Source organism: Lytechinus variegatus, chromosome 2 (genome assembly GCF_018143015.1).
Source record: "Lytechinus variegatus isolate NC3 chromosome 2, Lvar_3.0, whole genome shotgun sequence".
Lineage (NCBI taxonomy): Eukaryota > Metazoa > Echinodermata > Echinoidea > Temnopleuroida > Toxopneustidae > Lytechinus > Lytechinus variegatus.
This window is the reverse complement of record NC_054741.1, coordinates 58,728,795-58,743,583: the sequence shown is the minus strand read 5'-3', so window position 1 is coordinate 58,743,583 and position 14,789 is coordinate 58,728,795. Positions and strand designations below refer to the sequence as shown.

At 35.8% G+C, this 14,789-nt stretch overlaps 1 protein-coding gene across 2 annotated transcripts; it reads right to left on the bottom strand.

Annotated features, from left to right (window-relative positions):
• Positions 1–2,762: 2,762 nt before the first annotated feature.
• On the bottom strand, positions 2,763–13,111 carry LOC121408486 (glutathione S-transferase theta-1-like). 2 transcript variants are annotated; one of them, XM_041599968.1, is made up of 5 exons: positions 12,910–13,111; positions 9,814–9,901; positions 8,333–8,483; positions 6,147–6,314; positions 2,763–5,528 (listed from the first exon to the last, which is right to left on the bottom strand). In XM_041599968.1, exons 1-5 carry the CDS (start codon positions 13,019–13,021, stop codon positions 5,373–5,375), a joined length of 675 nt encoding a protein of 224 aa, XP_041455902.1. In that variant the 5' UTR covers positions 13,022–13,111; the 3' UTR covers positions 2,763–5,372. The 2 variants fall into 2 exon arrangements, with proteins under 2 accessions (XP_041455902.1, XP_041455901.1); XM_041599967.1 differs by lacking the exon at positions 8,333–8,483 and adding an exon at positions 6,853–7,003.
• Positions 13,112–14,789: the final 1,678 nt, after the last annotated feature.

Sequence of the window (14,789 nt, the reverse complement as noted above, 5' to 3'; positions counted from 1 at the left end):
ATGTATGACCAACTTGTATATAAAATGTAAATATATAATATTTAGATAATTATTTGCCTACTATGTTTATAGATTCTAAACATTTACTGATCAGAACTTTATGCACAACTGATCATACAGATTTATGGCAATTTGCAACTGTCTTTTGTAATAAAATGAAAACAGAGAGTACTGCAGTGTTTTGGTCTGGACTTCTATGTGTAGTAGCCTTTCTTAGTACAATTTCTATTTTGCCAATCAGGGTGTTATAGACTTAAAAGGATCTGTGCCTCTTTTTAAAAATATAACGCCTGCTTTTTTTTCTTCACAATTTGAAAATCATTGGGTGGGGGGGGGGGCACCAAATGAATGACAATGCTTTGATTTCTTAGCCTCCTTTATAATTTTACCTTACAATTGTGTGGGAAATATTTTGTTTATATATGTATATTTTGGTATTTGTTGGTCAAAATGACACATTTTTTCATCAGAAAGGGTGGTTAGTTTGCTTTCGATTGAATTTAGAGAGAATGAGAGTGAGGATTAAGATTTCTTGGGTAAGTGAATTGCGAGTTTTGGAAGAGTTACAGTGAATGGTCAGTGGGCTCAACTTTTGTTTATCATTAACCCTAAATAGACTGGGCTATTTTGATGCCTAAGAAGACGGGGGGGCTGAATTCAGCCCCCCCCCCCATGATCTCGGCCGTTGATCGCGCGATCGCGACGAAACTTGGCATGCCCGTTACCCATGGCATAATTTGCAAAACTACATGATTAAATTCTGCGAAAAATCTCATTGCTAATTAATTATGCTAATTTATACGTAAAATCAAAATTTTGCTTTAATTAACTACATAATGCCCCTAAAATGCTCATTTTGGTATACAGACACTTTATATGAATCTGATCAAATGTACTAAAAAAAATTCAAAATCACATGTATTTTCTAAGGTATTTTATTGTTTTCTAAATTTCTTATATATTTCATTGTTTTTCGACTTTCTGTTTTTTATTGTTTTTTCAATGGAAATTGTCGAGGACTTTATTTTGACCATAAATAAGAATGAATTAATTGATTTCAATCAGTAAAAAGAAATAATGATACATTCATGAATTTTGGCTAAAAACTCTATTTGCATTGGATTTGTACACAAATTCACGTTGATGTGCAATTTTGGGTCTGCATGCACTTACGAAATGTTGCGTAATTTCGGAACCGCGTACCCGGGGGTCGCAAATTTGGTCTCAAAAGTTGCGCGAGACTTGAATGTAAAAAGTCAGTGAGCGACGCGGTCAAAAAATTTCGCGCGATGGATTTACCACGAAAAAAGTCGAGGGGGCGCTGAATCAGCCCCCCCCCGTCTTTATATCATCTCAGTTTGTAGTGTGTTCTTTTCTCATGTCTCTTCCCTGAATTCTCTTTCTTTCTGCATCTTCATTTTTCTGCCTCTCTCTCCTTCCATTCCGTTCCCTCTCTTAACACACACTATGCAAAGACCAAAGGAGGTTCATTGCACCTCCTCTGTCACTAACGCTGGGAAGAAACTGATGTACCTCTCTCAGTGGCCAAAGTCCACCCAAACGAACAGTTTATTTTAATAAAAAAAGCGAAATCCAAGCATAAAACTGAAAATTTTATCATCAGATGTGAAATAAGAATATGACATTTGCAAGTTTCGCATTATTAAAATTCGAATTATTAAAATAGCTCTATGCACATCCTGGCCTTTATGCAAATAAGGACTAATTACATCACCCTCTATTTCTTTCACATTTGATTATATAAAATATAAACTATTCTAATTTTCTCCTCACTATCATGAAACACAAACTTTTATTGCTCCCTGAACATGTGGAGTCACAATTGTTTAAATGTTTTATGGTTGTCAAGTTAGTCCTTATTGTCATATCAGTAAAAATTTAAATAGTGAAAAAAAAATAGTGAGGGACATCATCAACTCTCTCATTTGCAAGTCACTGAGTTGTACATATAACTGTTCTGTAAAAAATAAGCTAATCTTTGAAATTTCATCCGATTTACATAAAATTTTCAACATCTGCTAGTTTTTATTTTTCTGTTTTGATTCAAATCAACATATTTCGCAGTGGTGGACTTCACCTTTCATCACTGTTAACATCCTGTGCATGTTTGGAAACATCCTACGTCTGTCACTTTCACTCAAGAAGCACATTCAAAAGGGAAATATGACCTGGAACAACCTTGGTTATGGGGGGGGGGGTTAAGGGCAGGGTACTGCTATTCCAGAGTAGACAAAATGACATGAATTATTTTTCACAGAAGGGCGATGTATGCACAGTTGAACAGGTATCAAAATCAGGAAAACAGGTATACTCTTCATCCTTTAATGAAAATGGAATGTCAGAGGCACTATCATAAGACATCAGTTTAGTCCATTTTCAAAATCTGTATAAGCAAGGTGTACGTGTCATGACCGTCCACCCCCCCCCCCCCCCCCTCACAGTGCATCCTCTCCTTTGAGATTAACTACACAAAAACATGCAATGTTTCATATATTTCATATTGGCATTTTTCGCTCATCATAATTGCCAAAATTTATGTCCTCTCCAGGATCCATAAGTAATTTTTCCTTGTAATCATCATTCCTGGCAATATCATCGGGTGATTTCAAGTTCAGTGTTGACCTATTGGTGTTGGTGTTAGGTCAATTTTTACTCGAGTGGTCCTGAAAAGTCACTCATTAGTTTTTGAGATGTCAATAATGCGATCTGGATCAGTTTTACAGACTCGGGATAAGTTATGGAGCTAGGGGAAGCAATCCAAATTCCAACACTAGACTTGAAATCACCCACTGGCCTTAAAATGTAAGAACATAACCAATATAACATGATCAATAAATAATAATGATACTAATACTTGCTTATATATAGTGCTTAACACTTACTTTATTCGTAATGCAGCGTAATAAAACAATGTTTACAGAATATTTTCCATTGTATGGAATGAACAATTAATTTCTCTGTTATCCATATTCAAAAACATGACAGGACTTTGACAAAGCGAAATATTAAGAAAATTACTTTGAAATAAAATCATTACTACATGTATTGTACAGGAATATGAACAGAAGTTATTCTGCATATAAAGCGTCTGTAACTAACCATTACTGTAATGGTTAGTTAGGGGGGCTCCAAGGCTTCCCCTCATATTTAATATAACATATATCCACAATAATCTTGCCCATCTTCATCAAAGAACTCTGGCACCTCTCCTGAGTTTCAAGAGAGCATGTAATATTGTACACAATTCATCTCGTGAAAATAATACAGCAAAGTGTCAATCAGCAACAAGAACTAACAGTATTAAAAGGAAAAAGCAAACCAAGCAATCTACAGTTACATCATGAAAATTACTTCACTTCCTGAAATCGCATGATGAATGATAAGATTCATCAGAAACTCTACCATCTTATATAAGATGATAGTGTTCATAGTAACATACAAGTGGAGCGCCTCTGGCAGTCTCGCCTGCATTACGCAATTCAATATAGAAGCAGTGCTGACTTTGAAAACAACTATAAAATAATCATTCACAAAAAACACCATTCGTGTGACATGTTCATTGACCCTAAATGGCATTTGAACTCGATCTTGTGACCGAAGACTCATGCAAGATGATCACTGATACTTGATCACCCTCATATCCACATTTCATGAACTAGATCCATAAACTTTCAAAGTTATGATGGCAATTCAACATATACCCCTCAACACGGCCAAAGTTCATTGACCTTGGTCATGTGACCTGAAACTCGGGCAGGATGTTCAGTAATTACTTAATTACCCTAGTATCCAAGTTTATGAACTAAGTCCATATACTTTCTAAGTTATGATGACATTTCAAAAACTTAACCTTTAGTTAAGATTTGATGTTGATGAAAATGGCGCCTATAGTCTCGCTCTGCTACGCAATCGAGAAAATAATCAAACATCATTTATGGATATTTCACCAATCATATTACTTAATACTTACTTTAGATATACAATAACGATACATCTATAATTGATTAGCAAGAGGGCAATAGTTTTCTTAGAGTTGACATGTACTTGAATACCTTGTTTCTTTGTAATACTGGTTATGACTGAGTTCTTATACCTGATAAGGAAAAATATACTCCTTTTATTAAAAGTTATTAATTTCATCTGATTCTTGAAAGTATATCAGAAAAATCAATCTCTAGTATGTAAATCATGGCATCAGAAATTCGATCATCCTCTTTCTTTCCTTTTTATATCTGTGAATTCTGTTTTGTGAAATCATGATGCTAAAATAAAGAAACCACATTCTTTTCTACTAAACATGATCCCGTAACACAAACGTTAGCGATTAATCAGTGACAACATTTTCTCCTGCGACATTTGCTCCGGTGTTAAAATCTCAGTGGCCATAGGGTTAAAGTTAGGATTGTAAGAGAGTATTTGGTTCAGAATAATGTGAAGATAAATTTTCCATCACAGCAATTGTCGTCATAGCAATAGTCACAGAACCGATTAATTGTACGCTTAATTACACATTGTAGTCAATGCAATTAATCATCAAAAAATTCCAACGATGATCACTATCAAGGCTTTGTGTTACAGGCCCATAGTCGGGTATTCTGAATACTACTTCTAGCCTCCATCTCATCTCCATTAGTGTGATTGTCCATTTGTCATAGTACATTTTTAGATCATTCTTGTACAAGGTCAAAAGTAGTTGGGTAAAGCACCCCACTATCAATTACTATGTCATATGAATATAAGATTTAACAATGATGCAGCAATGTCAGAGTATTGACCCTGCTCCTTTCCTCAAAACAGAATCAACAGACAAACCTCATCCATCACATTTCAAAGAGTCCTGTTTTGTCTCTAAATTGCATACTAAACACAGGGGTTGGGGCACTCAGTGACTTAACTATATTCTTAAAGGCACACAACCATTTTTTGAAAACCAACCCTGAGGCTAAACACATCATTTTTTACGAGTCAAATATTCCTATTGACATGTTTCTACTCTTTCTTTTGATTCAGACTCAAGTGTAACCCCTGAAGAAAATAAGAAAATCAATGAATTTTATAGTCATACTAAAATTCTGACCAATTCAAGTATAAGAATATCCTGCACATGATTAGATCATGATTTGACAAACTCAAAATTCTAGCTTAATACACACAAGAATAAACTTTTAATGATATTTTTTAATTTTTTGAAAGTCAAGTGACCAACCCCCTGGAAAAAAGGTGGGCTGTACCGCGATCACGAAATTAAAAACCATCTTAATACATACACCTCATGGAAGGATAGAAAATCACATGACACAAATCATCTTTAAATGCCATACACTCTACTTCTCTATGGATCTTTAATATGATTATAGCTTTGGTTTTGTTTTGGCTAGTTTGTAGATGAGTTGGCAGACATCGTCAAAGATCTCTGGTTGTACTCGCTCTCGGACTCTTCCAATCCAAGCCTTCAGTTTTGGTCTCCTGTCTAACGTACCGTATCCACAGGGTTCAATTTGTATAACCTGTAAACAAGTTGAGCATTAAAGACTTTAATTTTTGGTAAATCTTTTAAAAGTGGATGCTACTGTTCCAGATATGTCTTAAAAATGTTAGGATGTAGGTGATGTGGAAAAAAATGTTTTAGTGGATGTCTGTTTAAGTCAGTAGTCCACAGGTTTATATCCGGTTTTGTCCAAGTTGACCGGGGGGGGGGGGGCAAATTCACCTTCAACACTTGTTACATTCATCTCTACTCCCCTTCAGTGGCGGACCGTCGGACCATGATCCGAGGAGACAAAGCACTGGAGGGGCAATGTATTGTAAGTGAACAATGCTGTGCCCCTCCAATGCTTTGTCTCCTCCGGGTCACGGTCCGCCACTGCCCCCCCCCCCTTCATCCACATCTATGTTGCAGTAAGTCCACTGAATACAAAATAAACCACCAAATACTATGCACTGATTACTAACAGAATATCACCTCAAATACTCTCTTCGAATTAGTTTTCAAAAAGCCCTTTTTTCAAATTAATGTGAAAATTTGCAAAAATAGTTAACCCCCTCCATTGATTGAAAAAAAAACACTTTAAGAATTTGGCTTCATGATTTAATAAGCAATTGTATTCTAAAAACAATCATGTTACCTCATTTACTCCAAACAGGTCTGCGATGCTGATGTCATCCCCACACAGGAATGGTTTGTCCCGAAGGAAGTAGGTTTCTATGTTGTCTAGGGTCTCTTCCATCCGCTGAATATCAGGGGCTAGGGCGGCAGGGTCTGGAGGGGTGCCAGTCATCCGAGGAAAGATTACCTAGTTTACATAAATGTATAATTTAGGAAAAACGGATATGAGGATAATTAATTTCCATCTAAAGTACCGATATTAAAAGCACGGTAGGAGATAAAATGAGGATGCAGGACAGTGTCAGATAGGGAGAGTGAGATAGAGAGAGAGAAGGGGTGAGAAAAGGAGAGAAGAACAGAAAGAGAAAAATGGAAAATACATTATTAATTTTTAACAAAACTAGAAAAGAGAGAAATAGATAGTGGAAAACAGAGATAAGGGAGATAACAGACGGGTGAGATAAGCCAAGTTTTGAAATTTGAAAAATATCTTTGGTACATCCACGCACACTTCAAATTTATGATTAACTGCAGCATGGTTTACTAAATTGAAAGGAGTAATAATTCCATGGTTTACATGTATATGATCTGATAATGAATGGCATATTTTGTCATGGTTTACCATTTAATTAATTGGTATTCAAAAAATTTGAATAATCAATGCGTTTGCTCTTTGAATAATATGAAAATACAAGATGCAGCACACAATTTGGAATGTGACTCACTTCTGCGAGAAATACTTTGGTCATACGTGGTCTCGTATTGAAATGCTGCCAATCCAAATATTCATTGACCCTTGACCTGGGCTGGAGGCTCTTGGGATACCAGTGATCCGCACAGTCAAACTTTTCATGGAGATACTTTGTGATGCTTATACTTGAGAGGTCAAGAATTTAAAGAAGACAATAATACAAGGAGTATTATAATCAGTTTGCATTTCATCTGTTCAATTTCATTTCATAGTATTATTGGCGTGGAATTGGGATGTGATCAGACAAAGCTTTATAGGAAGGCCAAACCATTGCGAGTCAACATTGATTCCACCCTTATGTTTTTCTGATAAAGAATGTTCCGGTGCCACACTGGATGGACAAAACACTTGTTATACAACATCCTTGGTAGAAGATTTCTTCTGAATTATCACACAATTTCAGGATTTGGGTTACCATAGAAACTGAACAAGTTTTTCTTGAAACCTTCATAAAAACATGGGTTTTGTAATACAAGAGCACGTACGCATTATGAGCAGCATGGAACTTCTCTTTTGACCTCTGATATATGCAGTATACAAATGGAGTAAAGCAGGTGGGTGTTTCATAAAGCTGTTGGTAAGTTAAGAGCAACTTTAAGAACGACTGGTGATCCTTTTTTGTGGTAAATGATATATTCATTGGCGATGGTTAAGCGCGTAAGAAAGGATCACCAGTCGTTCTTAAAATCGCTCTTTACTTAGGAACAGCTTTATAAAACGGCCCCCAGGTATGGCCATTCATGAGGTACAATGTATTTTATACATGTCTGTAACAGATACACATGTTGTGAATATAATGTGATGCTGTGTATAGATTGCATGAATAGTATATAATATGAGTCTTTGTCACTTCAGGTTGGAGGTTACCATTAAGTACAGTACATATCAGATGCTATCACACTTCTTTTTGATGTCTTGATTATGAGAGAAATTATTACTGTTTAAAATACTAATGAAGTGCAGTAAGCAGATCTATATAAAATTGGATATATGGTAATTTGTAATGAACCTAACTTTTGAGATGAATATTATATGTGGGTCATTCCAAGAGGTTATTTTTCTCATATTGTATGTTCTATTATCACAATAGTTGTCCATATCAAATTACAAAATTTCCCTTAGCCTATATAACCTTGTATACTGAAGTACATCTATTTGACAAAGTTGCAGTTAATAACAATTGGCTATTGATGAAGTTAAGAGTAAGATAATATACAGTCTACATAAAGAAAGAGCTAGGTGAAAGTATTCCACTGACATGGATAAACATCATGACAAGAGAAAATGCAATAGAAAAATATTGGAATCACGTACCCTCAGCATTGTGATCCGTTTCATTAAACCAAAAGACGTTTGGAATTTGGACACAAAGCAATGGCCATTAGAGCAAGAAACGCCTACTGTCCCTGTGCTTTCTGAAAGTTCTACTTTTGTGTAATATTGGACAAACTAACCTGTTTCAAAAAGACCTTTGCAACATTTAATCTTGTGTTCATGTGCTGCCATGCCAGGTACTCATCGACCCTGGCCCTGGCCTTTAGGTCTGCAGGGTACCAATGATCAGGGCATGCATACTTGCTCTGCAGATACTTCACTATTGCGATACTGCATGAATCAGAGAATAAAAGAGGGTTCACAATCGCAGCAATTTAACAAAATCTTTTCACTCATAAAATTGTAAGAATGGGATAGTGTAGGCATATATCTGATATAACAATCCCTCTTCTGCAAAAACAAATTTGAAGGGGTATAAACACGGATGTCATAGGGAAAGGTACTTCATTCATTTTCAGATTTCTTATGGCAAGCTGCTGGTGATAAAAAAGAAAAGAAACATGTTTTAGAATTAAGATGCATTACAACTGGATCATGTATACCTACTGATTTAACAAGCTCTTCTATGGGACATCTAGGAACTTTTGACATTTGGTTTGGACAAACAGCCCATGAAAGAGTGTAAGGACATTCCACAGTTAAAGTGAAATCCATGTCATTTTCACAAAATTTTTCCAATAGTTACTTAAGCATCTGATTATTCCAAATACAAAACTTAACATGGGTTCATGTGCTTGATTTTCTGCTATCGAGTTTCAAAGTTCACCCAATTGGAAGTTCTTAAGAAATGTGCATTCAAAAGAATTTTGCATTTCTAGATCTCATGAGATCACTTTGTTGAGTTTAAACGTCTATTACTCAGTCAGAATCCATCAAAATTTCATCAAATTTCACAACTGTATACTTCAAATACAGGGAATCCATTTATATTTCTTCAATCTTGTATCTTGAGCATCACCGTCAATTCCTAAAAGTGGTGTGAAAGAGGACCAAAGCATAATCTAAAAAAAAAATTCTTTAATGAATTTGAGAAGTACAATAAATACTGTAATTTATTCAAAACCAATGTCATTTTCAAAAAAAAATTGCAAAGTTGTAGTGGAAGGTTTACTTAAGAAGTGTTAATATTAACACATAGGGGTCTATGTGCTTGTTTTCAAACTATCAGCACTTTTAAAAGAGAAAACATACTTTAAAAAAACACCAAAATTGTGCTAAAAGCTTTATATGTAATAATTGTAAGGGCAAATTTCAATTCACTATTCCATTTGTTCAAACTTGAAGTCATATTTGTCATACTTTGCAGCAGTGCAGAGTAATTAAGGTATTCTGAAATTGTAGTATTTAAAAAAAATGGTCCACAGAATACTTTTGGCTAATAAGGTTCATAAAATAACAAATCATGTTTGCAGTTGGAATGCAGATACTGGAGAAAATCAGTTAATCACCTGTTCGTCCATTGTGACGTCAGTGCGCATAATGTGAAAATATGCACAAATCTTGATGCACACAAACATACATGTAGCTGCGGAATGTCAATATTCAAATTCAAGCCCCCCCCCCAAAAAAAAAATCTGTAACATATCTATCTATAACATACCTCTCGGTGAGTTTGAAATCTCCATCTTGCATTGCTGGAATTTTCTTCATTGGATTAACAGCTGCATACTCCTCGGATTGGTGTTCAACTGAAATTTTTGAAAGGGTAGGCCTATATTAGACAATATGAAATCCAAATCACCAAATGTCAAATATTTATAGAGCTAACTTCATACAAATGTGCCGGAACATCTATAATCATCACTGCATCTGCTCACAGTTGCAAGTGATTCCCGGTCTAATTCCCACTACGAAACTAGTCTGCTATGCAGACTCTGAATGGCTCGTGAGGTGGGATCTGCTACTGGTTTGCGAAGCAAACCAGCCTGAAAGGGGGAGCGTAGCGAGCCATTTCTGCAGCCTCAGTAGACCTAGTCTGCTATGCAGACTCGTTGAATCAGCTAAGGTACACACACTGCAGATGTGGGTCTACATTTGTAGACTACTACGAAACAGTGCATTATATCGTGGCAGATAAAAAAAGACTGGTTTGCTGCGTTTGCATATATAGCCTATGGGCAGCTGAAATCTATTAATTTGGAGATTTTAAAATATGTTTACTTTTCGAAAAAAAAAATCCTTCACAGACAGCTAGCCATCTCGCACAGCGTAACAGAGCTGTATCCCATATATGCTTGATTTATCATTCCTCTAAAATTATTTTACTGAATAATTGATTATAGCCTACACTGAATCTTATTTCATCTTTGTAAGGTGTTAAAAAATATGTATTGTAGTCAGGGCCAGGAGTAGAATATGATACCGGTAAGTTCTAACTTAAATAAAGCAGCAAACTCAGATCATCAATCATCAAACCAAAGTCAAAGGGAACAAGTGAAAATGGGAGAAGACACAAATAAACTGAAATGAAGTAAAACGAGTAAAAAAAGTTTGGTAGCTAGAAAGCTGCTTTGCCCCGCTAAAATGATAAATTCATAATATATCATTTATTCAAATTACATAACGTAAAATCAATGAATCAGAATAGAGGAGCCAGCTTAAGTGTAGGAGTACAGACTACAGTACATAGACCCAATTCATAAAAATAACCGATTAGGGATAATGAGATGAAGATGTCTGGGTGATTATGTAATAATGGGGACAGAAACTAAGGAGTCAGGTGAGGGATGGAATGAGTGGAACACTTGAATACAGTCTTAAAAAGCTGGGGTGGTATTCTGAGGTCATTTTATCTTTAAAATATTTTATTTTATCTCTTAAAATGAAATAGGTATTCTGAGATGAGAATATCTCTCAGATAAAATTTTAGATTTGGTCGCATTTCATAAGTTGGGTATGCAAAAAGGGTGACGTATGAACAATTTTCCACACGGTGCCATGGATAAATTGTTGCTACATCACAGTATCTTGACCAAATTTATTGAGTAATATCTCATTTTGAAGCTAGAACTATAGGCTAAATATATTACTATGAATTAAATCAATACAATATCAGGAACAAAAACTATAGCACATTAAGTTTGAAGTAACAGGGGTGGCGGAGCCGGTGGATGCGGAGCCGGTGGATGTGGTAAATGATAAAATGTTAATTAAACCTAATTAACAACTTACTACAATATGTAATATGACTGTTATCCTCATATTTCTGGGTGTTTTAAAGCAGGGAACAACTAAATGTCATAAAAATTTGACAATTTTGAAAATATGCAGCAATGGAATACATGTGTATGTCAGCTCTGATCTGCAACCTAATGAATTAGTAAACCGGAGAGATTTGGTTAATTATCTAATTTGTAATCTTAATTTTTAGTACAAATGTTGTGTATCATTGCAACAAACATTTCTACCCATGATATTGTCATTTTGCCAAGCATATAAATACAGTGACAGGTATTTTGGGGGCAAAAATGTGAAATTAAATACTGTTAATTAATTAGTATAATTAATATGCATACAATAATAGATATTTATTTGATTTTTGGTACAGATTTAATTATTGATGTTTAAAGATTATAACTGCAAAATACTAGGGTGATCCAACGTTGCATTAACTTTTGACACCATTTTATGTGCAGCAGGTCCAATTTGAGAAAAACACATTTCAAAATTCACATTTACATTGACGTCTATGTAATAATTAGCTGTTAATTAGTCATTTTAAGGAAAAATAAAGGTATTCGAGACTTAAAACTTTTTCATTATTTAGAGAATGGTAATAGCTATAACATATCAAAAAATAAAATTTTTGACCATTTTTACCCTGTTCGCGAAATTGGACCACCTTATGACATGCGACCACTTTATCTTGCATATAAATTTTATCTTGCGTATCTACAGATGATACGCAACAAAACAATGCCTGCGTACACATACCCATCGCGTATCTGGCCATTGCAACGCAGATGATGTGCTTGCGCCCATGTCACTTTGAAGAAAAAATAAAATAAACTTAAAAGAGGGTAGAGGCTATTTTATCTCTGCGACGTTGATTTCACCAATATTTCTAGGTGAATTAACCCCAAATAATGACATGAAAATGAAGAAAAATTATATATTTATTGAGAATAACACCTTAACGTTGTTCCTGTACAATCAGGGAGTATTTCATAAGACTTTTCTTGACTAATATTGTCTTTGAAATGATGCTTGAAAAGATGCGATAAAGACTTCGAAAAAAGATGAGAGTATTGTCCTTTTTGTTAAAACGAAATCTCCGTAAAGACACGTAAGCGTATAATGCAAGCGTATTTGAAGTCAATAAATTGACGCAATCTCACCCCTTTGCCACACCTACTGGCGGAATGGATTTTAATTGGTTGAGTGATATGAGAGAGCTATAAAAGCGCGTTTCTAATTGGATATTGATTGAAAAATAGGTGTGTCTTACAAAGATAAAATGAAGATAAAATGGTTCTCAGAATACCAATTCGGAGAGATTTTAAGGGTATTTTATCTCACTGATTTTAACGGAGATAAAATATTTTATTTTATCTGAGATAAAATGGATCTCAGAATACCACCCCTGAGCTCCCTGGGTTAACGTGCGACCAGTGTGCGACACTGCTCGAGCGGAAACCATCGACACACGCCCCATAACTCTGGCAGAGAAAAATAAGAAATGGGTGTTTCGACTTACATTTTCGCATGGCTATCGGACACGGAGTGTAAGGGATCTTGTTTGTTCTCACAAACATCAAAACCGACCTCGCAGGTTGCGACATGATGTCGTAGAATATCTTCACAGACATTACTGGGACTTATCTGTACATTTAAATGTGAAAATAACGAAACTGTACTGGTTTTCTAGAGTCACTTTTTTCCAGACTCCACCAATGCAATGATCCACACATTACTATGGCGCATGCCGGCCTAGCTAGCTACGTACCTAGGCGCATGCAAACCGCGGCACGCCGGACCGTGATGAAACCGAGCTGTGATTCCCAGGGCCGCGGCTCCGAGCTCCAGTTTTGAAAACAGACCCATAATTGTTATTCCGGAGGAGGGTAAATTTCGCCGGACGCCCATATCATGCAGGCTGATAAACCCCGGGATAGACCCCAAACCATATTTGTCTCCAGATTTGACGTACATTATCCCCGGACATTATCAGGTTGGGGAACATCCTGGTAGAAAACTAGAAATTGTGATGAAACCCCAAAATTCAGATTTAACGTTGCCGGGCTATATTGCCACATCTTGATACCTTTTGACTTTTAATTTTTGATCAGAGCATTGTTTTTAGATTGTAAAATACCGGTACCCATCTTGAAGGCCGGCTGAAACAAAAACACTACTGTACAAAATTTTATAAGAAGTGTGAAGGTAGGACACGACATCACAATCAGCCACCTGTTCTACATTGTGATTGGCGGAAAGATCTTACATTTCCATTATGACATCACAAACAACTCGCATGAATATTACGCAATCACGTGTTTATTGCTGTATGATTGGCTACAAGTTGGTCGACAGGGCGATGATTGGCTGAAAGTGTCGACGATTCTTCTATGACGTCACTTTAAGTTGCTTGGTTGTTTCCTGTGCTACTGTATATGATTTATGTAAACAAAGAGCTAGCTCAGTGAATCATCAAAGGGCCTCCATGCCATACCTCTTACACGTCTTAATTCTTTAAACTGTGAAAATGTCAAAGAATTAAGTGAGGACAAGTTGTCATTTAATTCCAGCAATTGAGGTGAGACATTTTGATTTTGAGGACAGAATTAGATTGAAAAGGAACTTTTTATGGCAGTAATCATTTTCATGAGTAAATCATGTGAACGAGTCAAGGTACTTTAAATCTGAAAAAATTGGCACCATAAGTACTATATAATTGTTGGTCAAAATAACTGCTGATTATAATGTCGTTCAGTGTAGGATTTTGCACCACAGAGGGGGGGAACCTAATATTGGTGCCCCCTGGGAACTTTTCGGAAAATGGCGCCCCCCACCCGCCAGTCAACCACAGCTAGGTGCCTTAAATGCATGCTGAATTATCTTAATTCACAATCACGCGAAAAAAGTAATCGAAGACCACCGTTTTTTTATGTGTTCATGAAAAAAGTACCCATGAATATGTTGTAATACCATGCACTTTTAAAAAAATAATAAATGCGACCAAAAAGGATAGAATTTTAAGCATGCACTTTGGTGTTTCAATTTAGTTCAATTTCTCATCAGAGTAGTAGGCCCTACTAAAATTATGTGTGCGTGAGATATCATTTCTTTACCAGGGGCGGAGCCAGACGGTTTCGTCAACTTAGTAGGAGGGAATATCTTCATCTGTTTCCCTATTGAACATTCAACTTTTTGCAACTGTGAACATCATGGGTATGCGTATATCGAAACAATATTGACGGGAGCGCGAATCGCGAGCTGAAATTTTTTGATATTCTGACCTCAATGAAATGTTGAAAATCTATAAGTACTTTTGGTAATCAATAGTACTATGATATATATTTTAACATTTTTTGCGCGAGCTGACAATTTTTGAATTTGCTACCCAAAACTAGACAT